This window comes from Solanum pennellii, chromosome 12, assembly GCF_001406875.1.
Source record: "Solanum pennellii chromosome 12, SPENNV200".
NCBI classification, from domain to species: Eukaryota; Viridiplantae; Streptophyta; class Magnoliopsida; order Solanales; family Solanaceae; genus Solanum; species Solanum pennellii.
In genome coordinates, this window is record NC_028648.1 from 381,626 (window position 1) to 407,609 (window position 25,984).

Sequence of the window (25,984 nt, forward strand, 5' to 3'; positions counted from 1 at the left end):
CCCCCCCCCCCCCCCCCCCCCCCCCCTCTCTTATAAAGCCTAGAGTGACATGTGATACCATTTTTCTAGGGAGCTGCAAAAGTTTCAATTCTGATGATTGGACAACAGGCTATCATGGATGCTTATCTTTGTCTTTTGCATCTGACCGCAGGGATACTTGTTGGTAAGTGATAAGTGCTGTTGCCTTAGTAATCCCAGCTAGTACATATTCATTTACTGATTTCTCTGCAAGTTAATCATATACCTTGTTATCAGTTTTTAGTTTGATTTTATATGGAACATTGAGGTAGCATCTAGCATTATACGTTTATACATGAACATTATTAGGATCATGTTAACAACATTCTTCTGCTTTGTCACTTTTAGAAGTAGCACTGTCAGAAGTTTATGTCGACAGTTCTTCAAAAGAATTTTACATTCTTAGCATGTACACTATTTTCTGGTAGCAAACTTATGTTGTTGAATATTGTCAAGCCCTACATTGGGTCTCAAGTATTACTTTTATGTAATTTTTCTGTTCAGAGAAGTCTCTCCGTACTTCTATTCATTTCTTGCTCTCGGTTAATCAGTGTTTGAAGTAAAAGCTGGTCACTTCTTTCTTGGCACTGTTCATCCTTCCCTTTCTTTCATTCTTTTGCAGAATCCCTTTTCAATGCTTTTGCAACTGCTGCGTTCTTCAAGTTTGTTGTGTTCTCGATCTTTGAGATGAGATATCTACTTGCTATATGGAAGGCAAATAGGCCCATGAATAGCGGAGAGGGTTGGGAAGCAATGAGGCGTGAATTGTCAGTACTTTACAGCCGTTTCTGTAAGTATCTTTTACTTGAGGTGGACTTGTACCGAAACAGTCAACAGAATCAGCAAGTGAATAGTTGCTTACGACACATGCCTATATTACCAATATGCAGGCTGCTATTGAAAGGGTAGTTAGATGTTAAAATCAAATAATTTATCTGAGTTTACTGTTTCCAAGTCTTTCTTTGTTCAATTTGCTTGTGGATATGCTAATGAATTAATCACTTTCTTCTACCTATTTTCCCCATTTTTGTTTGGGGTATCTAAAGGCTGTAATTCAGTATCTATAATTATTTACTTAATTAAAAAAAAAAACAAAACTGGGCTACACAATTTGGGAACTTTTGATATAACAGAATGATCCTGAGAAGGCTTCAGTGTCTGAACTGTAGAAAAGAAAGCAACAAGGGAAAAATAACAGTGTTCAACATAGAACGAGCTTTGCTCTTAGACAGGCTCCAAAGAAAATGCAATTGGTATCTACTTGGCAAATCATATAGAAAATCTAAATTATACTATTTAAGCAGGAGTATTATGCCGTTATGCCATTCTAACATCACTTAACATAGTGAACTAAAGTTCTTCATTTCCACCGGGTCAATTCAATGTCTTTCTCCTTTCAAAGTTGGGCCACTTCTGTTGCATTAGCAATTAGTCATAAATAATCTGCTTACATTTACCTTTTCTTTTTTCTGAATCTTTTGCAGATGGGATCCTTTTAGGCGGACTGTTGTTCATGTATGAGTTTCACAAGTTTCTGCGCCCTATTCTTCTACTTTTGCACTCATTTTGGATACCTCAAATTGTAACTAATGTCATTCGTGACTCAAGAAAACCATTGCACCCTCATTACATCTTGGGAATGACTATTACGCGTTTGGCAATTCCATTTTATGTCTTTGGCTGTCCTCACAATTTCATGCGTATAGAGCCTGATAAGAATTGGTGCATCTGCTTGGGAGTTTTTATTGCGCTGCAGGCATCAATTCTTCTGTTGCAGCATTACCTTGGATCTCGGTGGTTCATTCCACGTCAGGTTTTATACTGCTTTCAGTTAAAATTCTTGGAAGGATTATTTGTTGAAAGCAGAAAAAAACTGAATAATTAGTGCTGCCATCTGTCTTATGTAAGTAAGCTTTATTGTGGTGTTGCAGATTTTACCCGACAAGTATAACTATTATAGAAGGTTTGATCAGGGTGCAAATCACGCCACTGACTGTGTTATTTGCATGACTGCTATTGATCATACTCAACGCTCAAATAATTGCATGGTACTATAAAAGAAAAATGCTCTAGCTTAATTTAGTGTTCCTATTAGAATGCGATTTTAACTCCAAAAAAAATGCACAGTTAGTAATTGGCCTAATGATATTCAGGTGACACCTTGTGATCATTTCTTTCACTCTGGTTGTTTGCAAAGATGGATGGACATAAAGATGGAGTGTCCAACATGCCGACGTCCTCTTCCACCCGCTTGAATAAATGATATTTCTTGATTTCATCTTGGTAGAGCAACTGACATTGCCCGACCTGTTTAGAAAGGTAAACGGCTTTACTTGAAGTTTATATTTGAACAACTGATAATGACTGACCTTTTTGTGCTGCAAGCTCCAGTGAGTACAAATTCAGCAATAGTTCATAGTGATTTTACTTTTAATAATGCTGTTGTTTAAACTGTCTGCCTTGTAGCTTGCCATTGTCCGAGTAAAGACTACGGGTGTGGAGGAAAACATTTTCCGCAAAATGTTCTACAATTCTCATGTTCGGTTGGTCAAAATTTTGGAAAATATTTTCTATAGGAAAACAAGCTCAAATTTGGAACACAGAAGTTCCACAATTGCCATTCCAAATTGACTGTTTCCCCTCCACCCTCCAGGACCTCATTTTCACCCCATCTCCACCACGCCATGCTCCTACCTCCACACCTCACCTCCAATAGTACTTTTCTAGATTATATACAAATGCTTTTAGGATAATACTTTTTTGCTTACATTCTGAACACAGCAAGAAAATAAGTATGCAACTCATTGATTTTCTTGGAAAATATTTTCGTTCCTTCAGGACATGCCTTAGGTCATGATACATTTCCTTGTAAATAGATGTCTGAAGGTCGTTTTTCTGGCTGTGATCCAGAAGGAAAAATGTTTGACAATGCTTCATTCTCTCTTTCAGGTTGGAGACAGAGAGAATTACATAAGAAGTTTTCTGTATAAAAGTTGAGCACAGATTCACTAGACTTGCTGTATATCTTGTTGATTAACTGTCTATTATTTTCTTATGTTTCACATAAAAACAATAACATTATCAAATAATTCATAGAATTTATGGAATATTTCTTAATTTTTATGTGCCATATTGGAGTATACCATATTTCATTCACTATCTAAATGAATTTGATCTATATAATATGAATCGAGTTCATTTGCGACTCTTCAATTTCTCTAGACTTTTTTGGAGTAAGAAAAGAAAATGTTTTTTTTATAGGTGAATAAAATTTGCATTAATCAATAAAAACCTGGGGAATTTGCAATGATATATAATTAACTAAGAAATTAAAGGGCAGGAGACTTTTAATTCTACATTACATAAATAAAATACAATATAGGAGAAAATGGTAATTCAACTTTGAAGTTTGGAGCTTCCCACTTTTGGTATACTATAAAATAATATAATATGAATATGATATGATTACATAGGCGGAAAACTATTTGTCATTTTAATTTATGCTAAGCTAACTGAATGCTACAAAAAATAATACAGATCTCTATTATTACATAACTGTTAGACATAAAACATATAGGAGGGGGTTCAAGAATTCTTGAACAATCATCATCTCATCTCGTCGAATTTGAATCATCACCTCATTTGAGAGGCAGCAGCACTAGAAACTGCTGCATAGGGGCAGAGCATTTTCCTCCTCTCTTTCCTTTTAATAACCTGTAGCTTGGGGGAGCTTGGTCTTGTAACATGTTTGGAAGACCTGTTGTTGTATACAGAGAGATTTATATGTCGTCTTAGTATGAGGAAGACAAGTAAAAGAAAGGTAGAAGAAGAAACACAAACAGTTACATTCTTACTTTTGAGGTAGGAAAGGATGATCAAAATTAGGCACTGGTCTAGCATGAGGTACCAAAGTTCTCCTTAGTTGTTTTAAGGCCTTCTCCTCTTCCATCTATCCGCGTTCCAGAAATTGGAATTAGTCTACAGACTTCGTAATGAAAAATAATAGTATAGTTTGATAATATGAGCATACCATTCTTGCACATTCTGCTTCCTCCTGATACCTATTATACATCATCTCTTTCTCCTTAATCTGCACAGCAACTTATTAGGTGAGTGCTAGACCCATACGAAAGCGTAAGAATGTGATTAAAGAGGAAAAAGTTTACCTTCTTATCAAATTCAGCTCTGTCAACAGCACGGTGATTTACATGCAGATTGAATTCCTGAACCTCAGTGAAAGGTTTACGTTCTTTCTCAGGAACTGGAATTGGATCCCTGCATTATTAGGTAGAAAATATTAGCCACCTTTCAGTATTACTGAGTAGAAGAGTTGATATTCCTCAAAGTTCTTACTCAATCAAGATTGGTTGCGCCTTGAATACCCTCATCTTAGCTTCTTCCTCCTCCAATCTCTTCCTTTCTTCCATTTCTCTTCTCATCTCCTCTTCATGCCTAATGAGACTCTCAAGTTCGAAAGGTTCTGTCTTTGTGCAAGGTTTTGGCTCTGGTTTAGGTGGAATCTGGCAAGATAACATGATAAAATAAACAAATTTATGTTGTTTTTTTTGTGAAAAGGTTAGTATCAACGGAATTGGTATCAAACTATTCATACCACGGGATAATCAGTAGTATAAGGATATGGAGTTGCTTTGGGATTTCTTGACCTCTCTTCCTCTATCTGTTTCTGTAGAAGTTCAGAGAACAACTTCCTCTCTTTCTCAACTCCTCGTTCCTGAAATTCCGAAAAAAGCCAAGTCAGGACTGAACTATATTTTCAGCTTAGAACAAAACCAAGATGTAGAACTGATTTGTACCTCAGTGTAGAGATGAAAAGGATTTGGTATAGTGTTTCTGAGAATAGTCTTGTCATTTTGAGGTTGAGAATACAAGGAAAGCTGAAAAAACATAAAGCATAATGATGAGAAAGAGGCGCGATAGGATTATCAGAGAAAAGTATTATAGTAAGAAATATGATTGAACCTTGTCAAACAGATCATCAAAGTTAGCTTGAGGCGGAATCCTTTTATTTGTGGCAAATTGAAATTCCTGAGGCACAGTCACCTGCCTCTTTATGTTGCAAAACATTCCCAAATCTCCTTTACTTTCAAGAATCTACAAGTTAAGGGGAAACATTTAGAATGAAGCAAGAGATTTCAATCTAATTGATCACCAGAATAAAGTAGGCGGTGGCAGATGTCGTTACCTTCTTATTCAAAGGCCTTGCCTTGAACTTTGGCGCTTTTTCAAGTTCTTCCTTTTCCAATTCTTCTGTGCTTTTGGCAATTGGAGGTCGTGCTCTAAGTGATGTTTTTAGAACAGGTGATTTAGGTGCTGTAAGATGTGGCTGCCACTGATGACTCTGAGATCAAATGAATATGTTTTCAGTTAGTGATTAGAGCAAGTAATTGTTTTGGTTTGAGTTATTAGGTGGCACTTTTTAGTACCTGAGAAGAAGATTCTATTGATTGAACTGAAGTTGTATCCGCGTTCTTATTTGCCCTTGCCATTGTTTCCAAGTGAAATTCCTGCTTAGGTAAAGATGTTATACAAGCTATCCTGGTATGCAAACTTTGCTCTTAATTCTTTTGGAATCACTATACCATACCTTAAACTCTGGAAGTTGGGGTGTGCTTTTTTTAGGTAATAATAATGGTTGAGTTGGAGCTTCCAAAATCTGTTATCACAAAATGTACAACAAAACAACGTTGGACGGTAACGATCATAAGAAAAGTTTAAACATCAAAAGGCCGTTGTAGAGCTACCAAAATTAATTGCCAAATACTGTGTAACATGAGCTACCTTTTTGTTAACTGGGTGAGCCTTAAATTTGGATATTTTGGCCATCATTTCTTCCTCAAGTTCAGCTGAACTCTTCACCCTTGTTGGACGGACACGCTGAGCTGTTTCAAATTCAGGTTCTTTAGGCCTGGTTAATGTAAGTTTTGGTTTTCTCTGTGCTTGTCCAGTCGAATCCCCCTGCGTGATGAATGTACTTCAAAAATATTGTCTAGGGAACTTGATCCATTGTACTAGGGAAGTACCAATACTTACATTTGAGGTAGAATTGCTCATGCAAAGCAGTGAATTTTCCCTTGTGCCAGATTGGAATTTCTTTATCATTTCTGCTGTTGAAATAAACGGGGAAACAAGTGGCCTAACATACATCTGTACAATACAAAGTACAAGTAAAATTCAGAAAATTGAAGTTTGCATGTATTAGAAGTGCAAGAAAAAGGAGTCATGATTTACCTTTCTCTCCTCTTTTCGAGTTTTAGCTGCAGATGCAAACAAGTTAGAGCTGCTATTAGCTAGCCCAAGTCTTGTTTTGTGTGGCAAATGTTGAGGTGGTTTGATATCAAGAATCTAGCAGTTTGTAAAGAAAGAAAAAGCAAGATCATCAGATAAAGTAACATGAAATATTCTGCACAATTCACATACAGAGAAGATGTAGAGAGGAGACACTTACCTTCCTAGATTTTCCTTCTTCTAGTTTTTGTCTCTTTACTGCTTGGTTTTCTTGGGCAAAATTTGGAGTTCCAGCATCACTTTTCTTGATGGCTTGCCTGTGCAGCAGCAAATGAAATTCACTTACTTTTTACCAAAGAACAGCTAGAGCATTAAGAAAATCTACAAGTGTCACTTACTTTCTAACAGTAGCTTGATTAGCACTCCTCAGATGCGACTGTTGTTGTTGAGTTTTTGACTTTAATGCTGAAGGGTTTCTAAGTATGCTTGCCATCTTTTTAGCAGTTTGATGCCTCTTGGAGTTAGTATTCCGAGAGTCGCTCTTCTGAGATGTTGTTGTTGGTCCGGGCGTGCAAGTTTCTGTCACATACAGGTGCTAAATTAGAATCTTTATCAGCCAAATTCATTCTAAGGATATAAGAAAAGGATTCTCATACTACAATTTACCTTGAACAATAGACTGCTTCTCTTCAGAAACCTGGACAATTACAAAGACATGATAAGACAGTGTTCAAAAAGGCGCAGCAAATGGTGCTTCTTCTCTACTACAAGTTATGAGTGATACATACCGGATTAGGAAGACTGATGCAAGGTTCTGGTACAATTAAATTTGGCGTTACCTCGTCTTTACTTTTAGAAGAAGTGAGCTCAGTAGCAGGCCTGTTTTTCAGATAGTAATGTCAGTACATTGACACCATTAAGAACCTATGTTGCTCAAGACGCTTCAAAAATGTTATCGGGTTAATGAGTTTTGGAGGATCACATTTTGGAGACTCCGAGCAACACAGGTAAGAACATAATCATTTGCTTTTTGCAATATAAAATAGTTGCAGACCTTGTGTTATCTTGCAACTCCTCAGCATCAGTGAAGTCACATAGGCTCTCAAGTTGAACCATTCTACCAGTTTTAATTTTTGGCATAAAAGCTGGACAAACAACCAAGAAGAAAATCAACATCTCATCCCAAAATTGGCACTCTAATAAACATAAGCAATCAACATGTCATCCCAAAATTGCCAGGACATTATTACAGTCCACATTTATCGTATACGCGAAGAAACAGAAGTATGCGATGAATAAACAGATCAAACATAACATCAGTGGTTGGTTCCACCTATGTGTAGGAGTGGTTGTGATGGAATTTCAACTACACTACACTTATTTAAAGTTCTTCACAGTCAAGTCAAAATGTTCATTGATTGTAAGATCCGTATGCTTGATAAAGTAGAAGGCTTTATCAATGCATTTTAACTACCTCGAACTGTTTTGCATTATTGCAGATTCCATTAATAGAGGAAAAAAGTACCAAATTATCAAATATGATTCGAAAGACATCATTTGGTTGGCTACCTGAACTTTCGTATTGCTATCAAATTACACAAACGCACAAAACAGAGAACCCAAATAGTGTAACAGAGGATGAAAAAGAAAATGACATACGAGAAGGAGCATAGCTTCTTGAAATGTGGAACCAATGCTCAGCTTTCTGTGTTTCCTCTTCTGTTTCTTCATCAACAAAGTCATAAAATCTTGGCGCTGAGAACTCATACGCCTGGTCGATTACGAAAGAGTTGGGTTCATACATTTTTCAGAGAGATTTGTGGGTCTGAATTTGATCTTTGCAAGAGAAAAAATGGATGGAGTAGAAAATGTTGTGAATTTTTGAGTCTAACGGTCGAATTTTATTTTTGAAAAGGGATTTGGCAACTGTTGGCATTTGTAACGGCTATAAATCCAGTTGTCAAAAAGATAACACGACGTCGTTTTGTTCCCTTATAACACCACACTAATCTACATCCAATCAAAATGAGTTTTTTTGTCGGGAGTTAGTTAATACATGAAAACTCTCCCTCAATATTAATCTTTACCAGGTTGAATTCGTAATCTATTTTGATGAAAATTATGATTTTGTTACTAAATCTCCGCCACCTCGCGCTGTTACATGAATCTTCTTTTGAAAAAACTAATCAAATTACGTCTAACTTTGGATCAATATCAATCATAGTGTGTGGTTGCTTTGAAGTTTAATGAAGGAAGGAAGAGTAATGTAAGAAGTGTGACAATTTTTGGTTTGAAAAAGACAAGTAAAGGCAAAAGTGGCGGCGTTCTCACTTTTAATAATATATGATATGATGGTGGTTTATAGTTTTTTATTTATTATATTTAAATCTTAGGTTAATTGATTAAATGTAATGTTCACTCTAATTTTGATATGATATTTTCAGTTGACTGTTTAAATAATTGAAAGTGGCATGCATGCACATATAATAATATACAAATAATTTTTTCTTTTTAATTTTTTGCCTTTCACTTGGTGAATCACTTTGCTAGTACGCAGCAATAACTAATAATTAATTTACTCCTCAAACGAATCAGGGGTGGCTTAATGCCCTTTAAAAATAAAGCATATGCCACAGGTTTCAAAATCAAAGGACCTAATTTTTTAGTAATAATAAAAGAGTAATTTTTATATATAATAAACATAAAAATTAAATGTATATGTTATAACTATAGTTTGCATAATTGTACTCTATAATAAATATAAATATGTATATTTCGTTATACATATACAAAGAAAGTAGTTGTATATAAATGTTTCTGTTTTGGTATACATATATAAAAACTCAATTGTATAATCTGTGTTTGTATAAAACGAGAAAGAGAGAAATTCAAAAAAAAAAAACTGGGCAGATGAATATTTGTATTGTATAATTATAAGTGTATAGGACGAAGATATATGTATTTGCACGTGTACATACAATTTTTTCTCGTTTATACAAATACAAATGTATTTGTATTTGTATAAAAAGCGAGAGAGGCGGGGGAGAGAACCAGATTGGCGAGCGAGATTCATGAGGAGAGAGGCGAAATAGCAACACTTTGCTATGGGGTACAATTAAATCAAACTATGATTATATCATTTAATTTAAATTAATAATTTGTTATTATATGCAATTTTCAGATTGAAAAATTATCTTAAGTTTTTTTAATTAAAAAATAGTAAATAGTAAAGAATGTTTTAATTTGTTTCAAAACATTTAAAAATGTTTCTTTTTTATGGATCAATTTTTAAATAGTTGTCTTGATCACTTTACTAAACTAAAATCAAAATCTTTCTATATTACCCTTGCAATTAATTCTTTCCATAAGTATTCACATTTGTTTGTATAATCCCAAAAGGCTTTTTAATAGCTGAATTTACAAAATTAACTTTTAATTTATAATTTCTTAAATACAGTATAAAACGAAGACATAATACATAAAATAGGAGAACATACTTGTTCGTTGAAGTCAAGTGAAATGCAACATTCTACGTGTATTATGTCATGTAGAGCACATGTGTGTTTACTTGTACACACTCAAAATAGGAGGACATAGTTATCCTCTTCAAGCCAAGTTAGAAGTCCTATTTATATATTATGCCAAAAACGAAAAATAATTAACTAATATGTGATCGAGAGATTAATAAAAACTATTCCTCATGCTACATGTATATACACATTAAAGGAAACGTCCTACTAAAAGTAGGTCGTCGGTATGTCAAAAGACCTATTGTTCAATAATGCCTAATGAGAGCTAACCGATTGACGCAAATTAATTTATGCATTTTTACGATCACCTTCTCCTAGCAATTGGTATCAGACACACTTTGACTAATTTTTCGAAATATTTGTCAACTCATTTTAACAGTAAGTATCAAATAACGTTGTCCTCCAAAATTAAGATCACATAGTAACATTTTTGTTTACGTTGAACTTTAAACCTTTCAACCCACTATATCAATTATCACACTAGGCCATAACCTTGACTGTGCATAAACAAATAGACAAAACAAAGGAGAGTATAACCATTTCTGTAGTTTAGTTCATTTTGAAGCCCATTTTTTAAAAAATATGAGACCATTTGTACAAACAACACAAAAACAATGTTGAACATGAGTGTTCTTGAACTTTTGACCTCGTTTATACAAAGAAAGATGCAATTTTGAGAGAATAGATGAGCAAATTACAATTTGAAGAATCATGTAACAACTTTTTTTGCTTCAGAGACTCATTTTAGATCTTGTGTGCAGCGGTTGAATTCAGGATGCCTCTCCAATCTGAAAACATGATGATGAGTATCGACTCTTGTAAATCCTTTCAATCGAGTAAACGAGGCATTGTGTAGGAGAAAAGGAAATATTTACGCGTCTTAACAACGGGAAAGAGGGAATCCAATTCCATGACGAGTTGTTGGAAAAACAACGAACAAAAACGTGCAAATCACCCCAACAACCATTGGCAATATCGCGAGGATCTCCTGAGCATCCAGAGACGGAGAAGGGTACAAACATTTCATCACATTCTGATCAAACGCCGCGACAGCACAAAAAACAAGTATTGACAAAAATGCATGAAAGAAATCAATGAATTTCAGCTTATATTTTTCTACATCCTCAGGAGGAGATGAACCATCAATAATCCATAAACCCCTGAATGTAGCCAATCCATAACGGACTTTGCCTCTTTCATCGCGAAAACTGTCTGTAAAACAGAGGAAAAAACATGAAATCGCGCAAATTCCTAAAAGGATTAATGTCATAGAATGACTAATTGTGGAATGACATTGTCCTTCATGTGTTATAACTGGTGATAATATTTGGAATGCAAGAACAGAACCTGAAGGCAAAAGATTTGATAAAATGGCTGTTTTTTTGAATGTTTTTCTAATGACTTTTTGGGCTGCTGTTTTCTGTGGTTTATCAACAACTTGTAAATCTTCTAACAAAGGTATTTCCAATTGATTTTCAGATGTAACAACAGATTTTGTTCCTAATTTTTCTGTATTTATCGCGACGGAATCTGAATTTGAATACTTTGAGGTCTCCATAGTTGTTGAATCTTTCTCTGTTGTTGAAGGTTTAAGTTCAATTCATTTATAATTTTGGTGAATTTTAGAAATATATATATATATACCTCCAACAAAGTCTCCAAAAACAGAGATTTTGATACAGGGTTCTGGTTCATTTGTCATTAAAAAGGGTATATGGGTTTTTAGTAAAAAAATTTAAGGCTAGAATTAATTCACGCCTTTATTTTACGTAAATATTGAATGTTGATTGCCAAAATTTATTAAATTATGGTCTGATAACGTAACTTAATTGTTTCAAATGAATCTATAATACGTTAGTTATATTACTGAAAACAAACTATATACTTTTAGGCATAATACATTATAACATAAATATGTCTTTTTTGAGCGTGATTACACGCGTTTTTGGTTTATTTTCGACATATAAAAGAATTAGTATATGCCTATATATGGCCTGGAAGGAACATTTTTAAGAGGAAAAAGAAGACAGGTCATATATTTATTCCAAATGCAAATTTAACATCATCCTAGAGGATTTCACCTGCAAATTTCCCCTAATAAATTGAGCAGGCTGAGGAAGAAAATGAAATGACGAAAAAAACAAACAGTTTAGCTAATGGTAGCGTCCTACGTATTCATTTTCTTCCAGTGCTATTCAAGTTCAAGTCCTGAAGATTGAGCAACAAATCATCGGCACTCAAGTAGGCTTTGTTTGCTGAATTTGAAATGGTATGTGCAATGTCTCTTGCTGCTTCGATTTTCCTGAGCGTTATAAATGCTGGATTGTTAGCGATGGCTTGACCAATCAGCTGCGCGCTCTTAGCCTCACCCTGCGAGAAAAAAACAAATAGGAACTCAAACTCCATATCAAATGATGATAGGTTGAAGCAGAAATTTGAATATTAGGATAAGTTACGGGAACTAATTTTGACCTGAGCTCTAATAACAGCGCTACGTTTATCTTGCTCAGCCTTTTCCACAATAAACTTTGCTCTCTCAGCTTCTTGAGCAGCCACCTGTTTTGCTTCAATTGCAGCTGTGAACTCCTTTCCAAAAGTCAGGCTTGTTATCGAGACATCATCTAAAGCGATGTTGAAGTTGGCTGCCCTCTCAGTTAAGATCTTCCGTATCTCTTTACTAACATTCTGCACGAGTTACACACAACTGAATAAAAATGAACAAGAACCTTATGAGTTTCTATGACAGCCAAATAGAAAATCTGCATCCAATATCAGAACATTCCTCACAATTGACGCAACCATATACAGTACTCAGTACCGATAGGAACATCAACACATGAAGTAGGTACATGTCCTCTCACACATACCTCTCTCTGGGTGATAAGCTGGCTAGCATTGTATTGCGCAACCACAGATTTCAAAGTTTCATGAATAATTGAAGGCAGGACCCGTTCATTATAATTTTCACCAAGTGATCGGTAAATAGTGGGTAGTTGATCTGGGACTGGACGTGTGAGAACTCGAAGTCCAATTTTTACCTGAAAAATCATCAAGGAGCAAGATCAATGTCTACAACTATTCATTCTTTTAGCAAGCCTATTCACAATCCCCCTTCTTTCGGTTTCTCTTTTCCTTCTATATTTCTTGGAGTATGGAGCAATGCAGGTATTGAGAAAAAAATTACCATCTGAAGGTCACGACTTCCGGAGGTACTTTCCACTAGATGTGGACGTGCACGAACATCATATATCACAGGCCTATCGATCCAAGGAATCATAAAATGCGTCCCTTCTGGATAAACCTATTCATCAAGCAGAGCATCGTGCATCAAAAACACACAAGGCAAGTCCGAAGTATATGAAAGCCAGGTTTAAAGGTTCATATACGAGGCTGTACACCATAAACCACCATAATGAAAATACGAAAAAATAAGTAGATATGACAATATCTTCAAACTATAAAATACTTGAATGTGCTTGGACATCAAGGTACTGAACAAACATGCACAACATATACTGATTCATACTTTTACTCAAACGATAGAAGCAAACACATCCTGCTTGCTAAACCATGTCAATGAAAGAATGTTCCGAGCACATCCAAAAGGAAATATTGAAGAAGCAAAGCTATAGTCGAAGAATTTCCTTAACTGTATAAGGGACTTAACTCCATCATATTTCTTAAACGTAAGAGTTTCAGAGATGACTTATCGACGAATCATAGCATCAAGTCAATCTAATTTAAGTACTGAAAACAGGATCCAAATATCATCCGAGAGTACAATGCTTATATACCTTATCTTTAACACCAAGAATACGGTTAAAAACAATGGCACGATTCCCGCCATCAACATTGTAGAGACTATTAGCAATTCCATACACACCAAGACCGATAACAAGCCCAAACTTGATCAAGGGAGAAGCGGCACCACCACCACCACCACCACCACCAGGCATCTTAGGAACCTTAACATTCTTGAGATTCATTTAACTAGTCCCTGAAAGTAAACCTAATAAAAGTCATCATTATAATCAAGTATACTTCCTCGGTTTCAAAAAGAAAACATCTTTTCAGCTCCAACTTTTCACATGACATGTTTAATGCCATTGGATCAGCATATCTTTAATTTCAGACCACAAGATCCAAAAAACCTTCATTACTTTCTTAATATCTGTGTTAGTCAGAACAAAGACAAACAAATTGAAACGTGACATCCCGAAGAGCTTTTACAAGTAACCATTAACTCAAATTATGATTAGTCAACACACAATTCAATTTCGTCATCTCTAATGTAAAGAATTTCACAAAATGTTCACTAAGATTGTGAATATTAAGGAAATCTCCATGACTAACCGAAAAACAACAATACATGATCGTCTTCGTTCGAGTTAGAAAAGCTTTGACGACTCAAGATTCATATTTATTAACCCATTCAATTAGACATACTACATTGTACACCAATGCAATGTTACATTGTTACAATTTTATTAAGTAATTCAATAGAAAATTGTCAAAATTATGCAAAACACACAATTCTTAATTATAAAAAAAAATACATAATAAAATAAAATGTGTAGATAAAAAAGAATGAAACTTAAAGAGGAAGATCTTTTTACCTGATCGAAATGCAGGGAAGGAATTTTTTAGAAAGTTAGAACTGAAATGGGGTTTAAAGGAAACATGGAAAAGGGGTTTTATTAATACTTTAGGGCTTTATGATTTATTTAAAATCTACATATTTGGCCTAATATTATGTTACAGTGAGAAAAGAAGTTTTAATTTTGTCAGTGAATTTTAATATATAATCCAATTTAAAGAAAATCATAACCAAAATAAATTAAATATTTTTATTAAAGAATTTAAACATGTAAAATTCAACATAAAAAAATGATTTACTTAATGTAAGAGTATGCACTAAACAATTGTTTATTTATTTTTGGGAAATTTAAGTAAATTTGACTAGCTCATAAGTAAAAATTACAAGGTGGAAAATCAAATTCAAAGTTCTCGATTTGGCCATTGGACTTAAAGCTATGATCAAATTTGATTAGGTATGATCCTATCCGACTCAATCCGAAACTTAGAACAATCAACTTGTTTGGACGGTAAAATGGAGAGAACGGGGAGTCATGCCTGTTTTATATTCGGATGTATATAAAATTAACTTTATAAAAAATTAAAAAAACAAATACATGTACATAATGTACAACACATTAAAAATACATATAACAATAATTCATACTTGTGTGTAGCACGTAGACCTAAGTCTCCCAAATGATCATAGTACAACAAACAGTTCATCTAATATAAAATTAATAAGTAGATCTCCGTATCTCACCTCTCTTCTATTTATAATGGATTTGGATAAATAGTTTTATTAACTTATTTCAGGCTATCTAAAAAATAAAAATTTTGTTTGACTGATTCATTGAAAATATAATTGTCAAAAATATTATTATTTGATATATTATATGAGCAAGTAAATATGGAACTATACTTTAAAAAAGACTTCATGTGTAGATAGAATTTGATTAGCAAAAGGAAACTGGGATAAAATAAGAAAAAATATATATATTAATTAACCCTAGTTCATTTAATTAAACTCCCAATTTTTTTTAAATTATGTCGTTTTCTTCGAGAGATTACCTTTTTCTCCAAGAAATTAGTAGCAATATTATGCCTCATGATCAACCAAATCGTCCTACTAATAATGTAGCTCCGTATCGAATGCGCATGCAAATTTTTGACACAACTGTTATAGAATTACGTGCCCAACCGATTGTTAATGAAGTTGTTGATGATGAAGAAAATTATAGTGAATTTTTGGATGATAACGATGATGATGATGAGGACGATGAGGAGGACGAAGACGTGGACGTGTCTAAATATTCTAAAACAAGAACTTATCATGTTCCAACTATGGATCTTATAAGTGGTGATCATGATATTGTTGATGAAGCATGTGCTATTTGCTTAATTGAATATAATGAAAAAGATACTATTGGTACACTTCAATGTGGCCATGAATTTCATGTTGAATGTATCAAGAAGTGGTTGATGAGAAAGAAAACATGTCCCTATTGTAGAGCTCAACTTTTGCCCTCACATGAAAAAATATCATCCTCTTAATTTGAAATGCTTTTATTTCTATTTTGCTTGTGATTGTGATTCGAAGAGTGAGTTAGTATTTATTTTGGAATGTATTCTGAATTTCCTTACTGAAAATTCTAATTTTAATATGAAACTTACAAGGTTGTGTAAGTTTTTTTTTTTTTAATTTTATTTTAATGTCCATCCAAGTGACTCATATATATATATATATGGATTATGGTACACTCTTTATCATCCTAGTAATATGATATTTGCTAATGTTTTATATTAGTGTTACATATAGTTGAACCAATGTTTTAACATATACATTTGACATATTTTTAAGAACAAAGGTCTCGGATTTAAATCTATTGAAAAAAGAAAATCTGTTTATTCGAGCACCAAATGTGAAAACCAAAAAAGAATTCAGCAGCAATTTGGAACAGGATAATGACAGATGAAGCTTCTCCTTATATACAATATATGAAGATTGACTTCAAGTCAACCCTTGACTTTCATTGCCTCAATGAATTACCTCTTCATACATAAAGAAGAATCAAAGTGGTTAGTATTCAAATTCTGTCTTCATCATAAGTTAATGAATATTTTCATGTGTACATGAATATATATCAATTGATAGTGTGAACAGTGTTTATATATACCTACTACCTATTTTTTCTTTAATACCAACTATACTAGGAATATACAAAGGCGGAGTCAGGATTTTTTGTGTATCAGCCTTCCCGGAAGGGATGGAGGTATGTTAGAGTCTGATTTATCTGGGATATGAGTTGTAGTCTCTTGGTCTTGAACACTCTTCACCTCATAATTTAGCTCTTAGGCTTGAATTGAATTCAATATCTTTTACTTAGATGAGCCTCTCATTGTTGCTTTTGTTTTTCTGTATCTTTTCCTTCTGTTGTTTCGCAGACATACTTACCATGGAAATCGTTGGTGCAGTAGTTAGCATGATGCAATGTTTTTGTGGAGAGACTTGTTCTCGTCAATCCGTTTCTGAAACATGTACATACCTGAGAAGGCCTAGTGCATTAGCAGATAGACTTAATGAAAACATGGAATTGCTTAAAGCTCGGGAGGAGGATATAAAAAGGAAGTTACATGTGGAAAATGTATGGCGCGGTATGGAGCCAAAGGCTGAGGTAAACATGTGGCTTATCAATGTAAGAAATATTACAAGTAGTATTGCCAGGATGCAAGAGAAACTTACTGCAGACAAGAGGTGTTTATACAGATGTTTGCCAAATTATATGTCTCGAGTTAAGCAGGGGAAATGCATCAACAAGAAAATTAAAGAAGTCGACAGGCCCCTGGGGCAGATCATATTTCCAGAGATATGATGCCTCGGAGGGAAAAGATATTGCCAGCATCCTCATTAGTAGGAGAATCTGCTCAAAGAAGTTTGGAGGCTGTATGCGAGTATTTGAATGATGAACATTCTGGGATAATTGGTATTTATGGAATCGGGGGTGTGGGTAAGACATCCATCCTCATAGAAATCAATAATCGTCTTTTGAGATAGAGCACAAAATTTGATAATGTCATTTGGGTCACAGCATCCAACGATTCAACAGTGCAGAAATTGCAGAAGGATATTGCTAGAGCAATAGGTTTATGAAATGAGAAGAGCAGCTCAATTACTTGAAGCATTGATGCGAAGAAGTAGATTTGTTTTAATTATAGATGATTTGTGGGAAACATTTCCTTTGGAGGTTATAGGAATCCCATATCCATATTACGAATGTGACTTCAAGTTGATAATGACTACTAGATCCATGATAATTTGTCGTGGCATGGAATCAGTGAGGGAAGTTGAAGTTAGTGTTCTTTCAGAGGAAGAAGCATGGAACCTCTTTAAACAAAAGGTCGGTGAGGAGGTGCTAGCATCTCCAACATTACAAGCTGTTGCCAAGGATGTGTTGAAGGAGTGTGGAGATCTCCCACTAGCTGTTGTAACAGTTGGTCAGGCTTTAAGAAGAGAAAATGATCTGAGGCAATGGAAAAATGCATTAAGCCAGCTGAAAAGTGCAACGGGAAGAATAGAAGGCATGGAGAATCGAGTCTTTGCACGTCTGAGATTTAGCTGTGAAAGACTGAAGGACAATGTGACTCGTTCATGTTTTCTTTATTGCACATTGTACCCAGAGGATCATCATATCGAGACCGAAGTACTGTACATGGGAAGGATGATATTAGATGAACTGGAACATGTGTGCCTTCTAGAGATCATTGGATGTCAAGAAGGTAGTTTGAATGAATATGTCAAGATGCATGACCTCATTAGGGATATGGCGATAGCTGTTACAAGAGAGAGTCCACTCTTTATGATCCGAGCAGGACATGAGATGCGTATCCCACCAGTTGAGAGTGAATGGCTCGAAGGCCTTAAAAGCATCTCGTTAATGAGAAATGATTTGAACTCTTTGATTTTGGAACCGAGATGTCCTCAGCTAACCACCTTGCTATTGCAGTATAATTCATTGTCCAAGGGTGTACATCCTTCTTTCTTTAACCATCTAAAAAGTCTCAAAGTTCTGGACTTATCTTACACGGGCGTCTTTGGGTTGCCTGATTCACTTTCTAATCTCGAAAACCTTCATGCTTTGCTTCTACGTAGTTGTTGGAACTTGTATCACCTGCCAACAATGGAAAGGCTGAAGGAGCTGAGGGTTTTATATCTCTCTGCTACACCAATTGAGTGTGCGTCCCCGGGGATGGAAATGTTACTCAATTTGAAGCATCTGGATCTCTCCCTCACTACATTTCGTGAATTTGATATTCAAATTTTAGGAACATACAGATTTCTGGAGATTCTCTTAACTATTGGCCTAAGGCAACCTCTAACGCTCGGTCCAGATTTTGTTAAGGTGTTGAATGTTATTGCTTGTGATAATCTCATGACTCTGCTACCTCTTGAGTTAGTGCAGCATCTCAAAACCCTCAGCTCGAGTTGGAAAACTGTTTGATGCTAGAGGAGATCATAGTCACTGAAGTGGAAAATGAAGAGATCATTCAAGAGAACAACGGTGAAGTGGTCCTCCCAAGTTTGCAAAAATTAAGATTAGTTTTTATACCAAGACTGAGAGGCATATGCAGAGGTCCAATGATTTGTGATTCGTTAATGACTATAGAAGTCGTAGATTGTCCAGAGCTGAAAATACTTCCCTTCTTTTTGGAAATAAGGCACTAGCTGACTCTCTCAAACTGATAAAAGGAAGCAGAGGATGGTGGCAGACGTTAAAGAGGAAGCATCCTACCGCGACATCCCTTCTAGCTCCACTCCTCAGACCCGAAAGGGAGTATTCTTCTGCTGCTGATGAATGTAGTCACAGTGGCAGCTCTTAAAGACTTTTTAAATTGTTAACTAATCAACATTGATTTGAAATCACAACTTTGGATTTTTCAGACCATATGTTTTTCTTTAACAATAAAGAGAATAGATGTAGAGAGTTAATTGAGTAGGCAAAATATCTGATAAATCGTATTATACACAATGGCTATTTTTGGCGGTAATACCAAAATAGGCATAGTAATAGAAAGATTTATCTCTTGTTTTGATAACAGTTTTATGGTCCTGACTTATTTCCTACTGCAGTGTGATGGTCTCGAGTTTGGGCCTTTGGCAAAATATGACTTTGTTTCCTTCTCATAATCATGCATTTTCTCTATCTTTTAGTTATAGAGCAGAACTGCCTATATTACTCAGATTCTTCAAAAATGTTGACAGGAAATTCTCCAAAGGTAGAGAATTTCTGGAATCCAGCATGGGCGCGGCAACAGTTTAGGATAGTATGAGCAACATCAAGTAATACAGCCTATATCGTATTGAACTGTACTGTGTTGTTTAACAGTTCATGAATGAGACACAGTAGTTATTCTTTGTGTCATTCTCTTGTTTAACAGACTTAAACTACAGATTCTCATATTGGATCCAACTAGTTTTTCCTTTTTATTTGGGTGGAAGTGGAGGTCGGGCTCTATGGAACTCGAAGCTGAAGCCCTATAGTCTATAGTAGGTGTGACTCATGAGTTGAAAATCCTGCATCCCGTTTGTCTTTGCTGTACAGTGGCTGCTTTGCGGATAAGAACATGAAGTATAACCAAATACGAGTGTTGGATTGCGAAAAACTATCTAGTCTGTGAAAGTATCAGCAAAGATTCTTGCTGGGGAGTACTATATGAAATTGTCATATGAAATCACTATATGAAACTGTCATATGAAATAGCTTATATGGTTTAAATTTTTTTTAGCTTACACAAAATCATAGTTTGTTTGTTGTATGCACAGTTCTTACTCATGAATCAGTCCAAATTAATAGACTTTATTTTCATGTATATTTAATCATCATTTCAGGAAGGAAATCAGTAAAAAATACCTTTTCTCCAAGTCCACACCTTCTTCGGATGCCAGTGTCTCGATTGATCAGCTCCAATTTGGTTTTAACTCCAGCGGAATGCAAAGGTAGAGCTTCAATCATCGCTATACCTATGGCTCGAGAGACCACTTCTAGACCTTTATCAGGTTTTGCTGGAACATGCTCTATCCTGCACACTGGATGCCCTGAAATTGAGGCAGTATTTGCCCAGCTCCCGCGTGATGGTGTCTCAAACCTTACTGATCGCGGGAGCTGCAGCATATAGATAAAAAAGTACTTTTTTCACTTGCATTGTTGTACTTCATATTAAGTAGCAGCAACTTTTGCAGTCCTGTTTTCAATTTCAGCTGCAACATTTTGTTCTCTTTATTTATAAGCAAGCAGATTCATCAAGTTTAAGCCTGAACCAGTGAAAGAATGACAATGTTGTCTTCGACACCAAGGTGAGGATGAGCACCATCATGCTACTGATCATGAGCAACATATATATGTAATCGTCGTGATCCTGAAATATGTTCACAATGATATTGAAGTTTGCAGTACGTTCAATGGATTCAAGAGTCATTATTTGTTCGCGTGATCATTCACATATATAGATTTTGCACCATAGCAACAATTATATTGATTGTAGTACAGTTTTCTTTTTGTCCTTGATCCTATGATCAATTACAGGATGTCATACTATCTCATTTTTTATTCTACCCTATTTCTGAAGAAAAAAAATGAGTGACTTAACTTCTGGTGGTGGTGGGACCTGTTAGCATAATGCACACGAAAACGTGAGAATTCGACTTCTCTTGCACATTTGCAGGACACAGATTCTAACATTAGTTCTAGGTGTTGTTGAGCTTTATATATCTTTTAGACACGGCTTGTTATACATATAATTGAACTTCCTTTGTCAATGCTTCAAGAATTCTAGTATATCATGCATATGAAATAGAGGTAGTTTTATAAATTCTAGTATATATATATTTGTTTATTTATTTGAATTCCCAGAATGCAAAATTAGACATTGACTCAATGATTTAGGGGTTTAAAATGATGTTCTCTTAATGAAAATTCTGAAATTGTTACTGTGATTTTAAAAATGTAATATATAAAGACCACCTTAACTTCTATTGGCTTTGTTTATCGGATTATATTGCGTATGTTGCTGTTGTAACGATGAAAAAGGAAAAGAATTAAATAAAATTAAAGCCACTGTCACGATTAAAGTATGCAAAGACTAATGAGACCTGGTTGATCACAATAAACGGTGTTACAGTTTTTGCCTGCCCTCTCAGTGACTTTTAAAAAGTAGAAAAACCAACTATCTTGCGATGAAATACGATTGTGATGAAGTAGTAAATATTTTTTTAATTAGAAGTTTTAAATATGAGTTTCTTTGTATACGAAGTCGTCTTTTTAAAGGAACACTTCAAAAATTGATATGAGACTTTTCGACACGAATCTATATTTAATCTGACTTTAATATAGATACCGAAGACACCGAGTGGCCAATCAGGAAACAGAAGGTATTTATTAGTATTAAACGAAACTAAAAAGAAATGCAAGAAATGTACATTCCCCATGTCATGCACATTTTTCCTTCTAACTTTGTTATTTCCGCCACTCCTTTCCTTGGGGTGTTGTTTGGTTCCAACAGAAATTCTCACATCATTTAATATTAAATCTTAAAAAATGATTTGAAAAATAAATAATTAATATAGGATAAAACATTTAAAAATAAACTTGTCTTTTGATATGTTCATTAAAAGAAATTGTAAAATTGAAAATCTATTTTTTAAAGAGTGGACAAGTAAAAGTGGATGGAATTTTCTTTGAAAAAATAAGTAATTTCTGGTGTTTGACATCAACAACCAGAAGGTCCATTGAAAATAACGTTTCTATCTTTAGACTTTTATTTTAAGACTGCATACACAACATCATTATCATACATCACATGAAGTGGTGGTGGTGAAATCTCGCGTGTTGGAAGACGAAAAAGAGCTGAATATCACTTGTGAAAGTTGTTTTTTCTACTCATGATTAAGGAACTTTTGTTTTCCCAAAAAAGATAGTACACCCTCTATTCCTTTTTAATTGTCATGATTTTCTTTTTTAAGAGTTAAACTATAAGAATATTAACTAACATTTTACAATGTACATAATAATATGAAAAATATTTGCAATTTATAGTACTTTTCATATAGTTCTTAAGTATCAAAATTTTAACTTTCGAAAAACGCAACATTACAACTAAAAGGAAACCAAACATGAAAATTATCAAGAACATTGTCATAAACACCCTTAATGTACCTCAAATGTGTGGTGTGCCTAGAAATAGAAAAAGAGAGAGGAGGAGGCAGTTTGAAAACCACTTTAAGATGACAAGAAACATGCAAGATGTGACACTCTTTGTTTGACAATATTGGAGGTAGAGCTAGAGGGGGTTTCATTCTTGTTTTTCTTCATATTTTTTTTTTTATAAATTTGTAAGAGTGAAAGTGAGATGGCAAAGGGGGGAAGCATGAAGGGACACATGCAGAGTCACAGCAGAGGAAGAACAACATATGCAGTGTTATTGCTTCTTGCTTTTGGGGTTGCAATATTTGGAGTCATCATTTTACACAAGCTCAGAGAAAGGCGCATATTCAACCTCCTTGTTAAAGATAAACAAATTGAACTCATCCATCTTAAACTCCTCTTGCAGGTGCTCTCTCAAATCTCTCTCTTTCTTTTTCTTCTGTGTGTGTCTGTCAGCTACATGTCCAAGACTCGAACCAGAAATCTCTAATTAAGGATGAAGAAGTATTTATTACTTCACCACGACTCTGGTTAGTCATGCATGTATGTCGACCTGAACTTTCATTTTGTTGATGAGAGTTTGAAAAATAGAACATTTTGCTGCAGTTAAAACAAAGATTTAACAGGAGATGGGTTTTAAGATTTTAAGAAAAATGATAAGTTTTTCTATTTAGTTTTGAGCCTTTGATTCTGAAATGACATCTTGTATGCTAATGAATACAACACCACACAAACTAATAGTATTTGTTACTGGCTTATGATGGAGTGGTAAGTACTCATTCATCCTTTATAGATATGTAGTCGCCTTTGTTAGAGAGCGTTTTACCCTCTAATGTGGGACTTCACAGCTCGAACGGGCTTCCTGGACACTGGGTGGGAACCAAAAAAGAACTAACTAATAGCATTTGTCATTGTGGAACAGAAAGAAAGAGACCATACGAAAGAAGCTAAAAGGAAAACGGAGGAAATGAAATCCAAGATGCAGTGGCTTCGAATGCAGAAAAGGGATCTAGAGAGCAGGATCATGGAAATGAGATCAACAATCTCTTCTCTTAAAGATGAACAAAGAATAATCGAAGTATCTCTTGAAGAAAAACAGTATGAAATCAAGATGCTTAGAGAAAAACTTACAGAAATGAACGCGGAGGAGTCCCAGGCTAAGCTTCTTTCTGAATCATCGCAACAGAATGAAACCGAAAGTGACATACCTGTAAAGGTCTGGTCAGTGAGTGCAGATGATCCATCAAATCCAGCTATTAACTTCACCACCAAGGCTGCAGGTACAAAAGAAGCAACTGGAGGAGAAACCGAAGAACTGCATGAATCCATCAAAAGAAACAACCAGAAAAGTTCAATAGAAAATATACATCGAAATACCACGAGGCAAGGTGAAGACAGAGGACAAGCACAAGATGGAGAGGGATCTGCTGACTGGAGGAGCAATACTGGAGAACAGGAGTTGACAACTGCTCAAGAAGATGTTTCAGACAACATAAAAAGCAGCACCGTTTTTCAGAATTTAGATGGCGAAAGAGAGACCACTGACAGTTCTAAAACTGGAGAAATTTTCCTGGAAGAGAAAAGGTACGATAATGGGGATTCATCTGCGGAAACTATCAATCATAGTGGTCGAGTGCAAAAGCACATCAAGGAAGTAGGTGCAATAGATACCACAGATTGGGAAAAGCATGGAGCAGCAACTGGAGGTGATTTTGTGGATTCTCAAGGTAATAACGAGGAGTCTGAACGGAAGTATAAAGATGGGATGAAGTTAGAAATGAAGGAGAATCACAAGAATACAGATGCATCAAGAGTGAAGCAGGAGCAGATAAGAAAGACAAAAGGGAAGAGTCAGCGTATCATTGCAAAGAGCAAGGTTACTGAAAGTGGTGCGAATACTGAAAAAAGAACCATTGTAAGCATGAGAAACAGAAAGTTCTTCAAAGAAATACAGGAAAGTGCAACAAATGAGAGAGTTGGAGGCGGTAAACAAGAGAAGCAGAAGCATAAGCAAGAGAAGAGTATGAAAACGGACAGTAGGAACAAATATGGTCCAGAAGATCACATGATTGGCATGACCTATAAACCCCAACGATTTAAAAATCTGGAGGAAGATTTTGGAAACCAAGTCAGGTCTGAACTAGAACAGAAACTAGATATGACGAGACATAGAATGCAAGATGATAATTCAAACCTCGATCATGGTCCACCACGTAAGACAGCACATAAGAAATCAGCAGGCACCGAAGAAGGTACCCTAGAAGGCAGGAAACCTGACACAAATGAGATAGCTGAGGAAGGGCAAGAAAGAGAAGTCAACAACACGGAATCTGAGATGTCACAGAGTTCTCAGGAAGTGCCTACAAAGAGAGCTCCTTCTAATGTCAACAGAGTTTCACAAGACACCAGAAACAAAGAATTTGATGAAACTACACAATCACAAGAGGTAATTGGCATAAATAGAGAACATCAAGAACAAGAACAGGCTGACAGTCTTGCCAATTCTTCGGAGCATGCAAATATTTCTGATAGAGATGTAAATGCATATGACCTTCAGGTTGAGAATGATCAAGCAACAGGAGTGATAGACCATTCAAGAGGAATTTCACAAGATGTCAGATATCAAAAACTCAGTAGCACAGCACGAGCAGAAGAGGAAAACAACACCATTTCTACAGACACAGAACAAAGGCTGGCTGGCAATCTTCACAGCTCTTCCACACATGTGAAAAATGCTGAAATGGCCTTTAAAGATGGCAACCTTGACACTGAAAATGATAAGGAAACAGAAGAAGAAGAAGAAGAAGATCATTCTGAAGGCTCTGTTGCCAATATGGAAGAGGAGGGAGAAGACGTGAACTGAAACAGATGTGTCTGAATTGTAGTATAGACAGTTGTCTAACAGAACGTTAAATGTTTGCTTCATTTGGATGTAAGATGATTATGTTTCTATTTTAGTTTGATGCAAGACATATACTTGCGTCTTTGTTAGCCTGTAACAGTTGCAATTTGTTGCTTCGATTTGCTAATCACTTCCATTTCTCTTTAACAGTTCCCCCACAAAATTCCTCATGCCTATGATACAAGAATATTGCGAAAGTAACACAGAAAAGAATAATGGGGGTGATAAGGGCAAATAAGAAGTAGCCTCATCAAAATAGTAGGTATGATTTCATCGAGAAATCATACTTTCTACCATCCAGACATGGTAATGATACTAATGGGTTAATCGGGTGTGCTTATGAATGTTCAATGACTGATTAAGTTTGAAATACACAATTGTTTGAGGACATCTTCATTAACACAATTCTCAGTGGCGTTGAGATTTACTGCATGTGCAGAGCTTCTACAAATTATTGTGCGCGGATCTTCAGATTAATGTGGATACAATTTCCACACTACTGATCAAGATGACAA

General features: G+C 35.3%; 7 protein-coding genes and 1 long non-coding RNA gene across 10 annotated transcripts in view; 5 read left to right on the forward strand and 3 right to left on the reverse strand.

Annotated features, from left to right (window-relative positions):
* LOC107007657 (transmembrane E3 ubiquitin-protein ligase FLY2-like) overlaps positions 1 to 3,148 on the forward strand; it is a 9,532-nt gene extending 6,384 nt beyond the window's left edge. Inside the window, exons 10-15 of one of the 2 annotated variants that reach the window (XM_015206350.2) lie at positions 70 to 163; positions 641 to 808; positions 1,503 to 1,831; positions 1,950 to 2,066; positions 2,172 to 2,337; positions 2,968 to 3,148. In XM_015206350.2, coding sequence (XP_015061836.1) covers positions 70 to 163; positions 641 to 808; positions 1,503 to 1,831; positions 1,950 to 2,066; positions 2,172 to 2,273 — 810 coding nt within the window. In that variant the 3' untranslated portion in view covers positions 2,274 to 2,337; positions 2,968 to 3,148. Of the gene's footprint in view, positions 1 to 69; positions 164 to 640; positions 809 to 1,502; positions 1,832 to 1,949; positions 2,067 to 2,171; positions 2,338 to 2,484; positions 2,840 to 2,967 lie in introns of those variants that run through there. The other variant, XM_015206351.2, reaches the window with a different exon arrangement.
* Positions 3,149 to 3,441: 293 nt separating this feature from the next.
* LOC107005563 (protein TPX2-like) lies at positions 3,442 to 8,208 on the reverse strand. Its single transcript, XM_015204191.2, has 20 exons — positions 7,924 to 8,208; positions 7,319 to 7,409; positions 7,053 to 7,143; positions 6,931 to 6,961; positions 6,663 to 6,843; positions 6,485 to 6,581; positions 6,268 to 6,381; positions 6,070 to 6,183; positions 5,818 to 5,994; positions 5,624 to 5,692; positions 5,463 to 5,543; positions 5,222 to 5,377; positions 4,999 to 5,130; positions 4,833 to 4,913; positions 4,631 to 4,750; positions 4,372 to 4,538; positions 4,185 to 4,293; positions 4,049 to 4,108; positions 3,873 to 3,967; positions 3,442 to 3,775 (listed from the first exon to the last, which is right to left on the reverse strand). Exons 1-20 carry the CDS (start codon positions 8,066 to 8,068, stop codon positions 3,652 to 3,654), a joined length of 2,235 nt encoding a protein of 744 aa, XP_015059677.1. The 5' UTR covers positions 8,069 to 8,208; the 3' UTR covers positions 3,442 to 3,651.
* A 2,045-nt stretch (positions 8,209 to 10,253) lies between these two features.
* Positions 10,254 to 11,448, reverse strand: LOC107005907 (protein DMP7-like). Its single transcript, XM_015204554.2, has one exon. The coding sequence runs from the start codon at positions 11,350 to 11,352 to the stop codon at positions 10,675 to 10,677; it is 678 nt and encodes a 225-aa protein (XP_015060040.1). The 5' UTR covers positions 11,353 to 11,448; the 3' UTR covers positions 10,254 to 10,674.
* Positions 11,449 to 11,837: 389 nt separating this feature from the next.
* On the reverse strand, positions 11,838 to 13,780 carry LOC107006917 (prohibitin-1, mitochondrial-like). Its single transcript, XM_015205427.2, has 5 exons — positions 13,589 to 13,780; positions 12,979 to 13,095; positions 12,662 to 12,832; positions 12,267 to 12,479; positions 11,838 to 12,164 (listed from the first exon to the last, which is right to left on the reverse strand). The coding sequence occupies exons 1-5, from the start codon at positions 13,778 to 13,780 to the stop codon at positions 11,970 to 11,972; spliced, it is 888 nt and encodes a 295-aa protein (XP_015060913.1). The 3' UTR covers positions 11,838 to 11,969.
* A 1,636-nt stretch (positions 13,781 to 15,416) lies between these two features.
* On the forward strand, positions 15,417 to 15,971 carry LOC114075203 (RING-H2 finger protein ATL79-like). Its single transcript, XM_027913536.1, has one exon. The coding sequence runs from the start codon at positions 15,417 to 15,419 to the stop codon at positions 15,921 to 15,923; it is 507 nt and encodes a 168-aa protein (XP_027769337.1). The 3' UTR covers positions 15,924 to 15,971.
* A 330-nt stretch (positions 15,972 to 16,301) lies between these two features.
* Positions 16,302 to 20,840, forward strand: LOC114075126. The gene is made up of 2 exons (XR_003575490.1): positions 16,302 to 16,448; positions 20,257 to 20,840. It is a non-coding gene; the product is annotated as an uncharacterized LOC114075126 (long non-coding RNA).
* On the forward strand, positions 16,462 to 20,840 carry LOC114075125 (probable disease resistance protein At4g14610). Its single transcript, XM_027913408.1, is given in 3 exon segments — positions 16,462 to 16,642; positions 16,848 to 17,516; positions 17,518 to 20,840. Coding segments are annotated over 2 exon segments (1,629 nt in total). The 5' UTR covers positions 16,462 to 16,642; positions 16,848 to 17,238; the 3' UTR covers positions 18,869 to 20,840.
* Positions 20,841 to 22,670: 1,830 nt separating this feature from the next.
* LOC107006699 (glutamic acid-rich protein-like) lies at positions 22,671 to 25,616 on the forward strand. 2 transcript variants are annotated; one of them, XM_015205216.2, is made up of 2 exons: positions 22,671 to 22,973; positions 23,490 to 25,616. In XM_015205216.2, exons 1-2 carry the CDS (start codon positions 22,773 to 22,775, stop codon positions 25,428 to 25,430), a joined length of 2,142 nt encoding a protein of 713 aa, XP_015060702.1. In that variant the 5' UTR covers positions 22,671 to 22,772; the 3' UTR covers positions 25,431 to 25,616. The 2 variants fall into 2 exon arrangements, with proteins under 2 accessions (XP_015060702.1, XP_027769669.1); XM_027913868.1 differs by lacking the exon at positions 22,671 to 22,973 and adding an exon at positions 23,134 to 23,335.
* Positions 25,617 to 25,984: the final 368 nt, after the last annotated feature.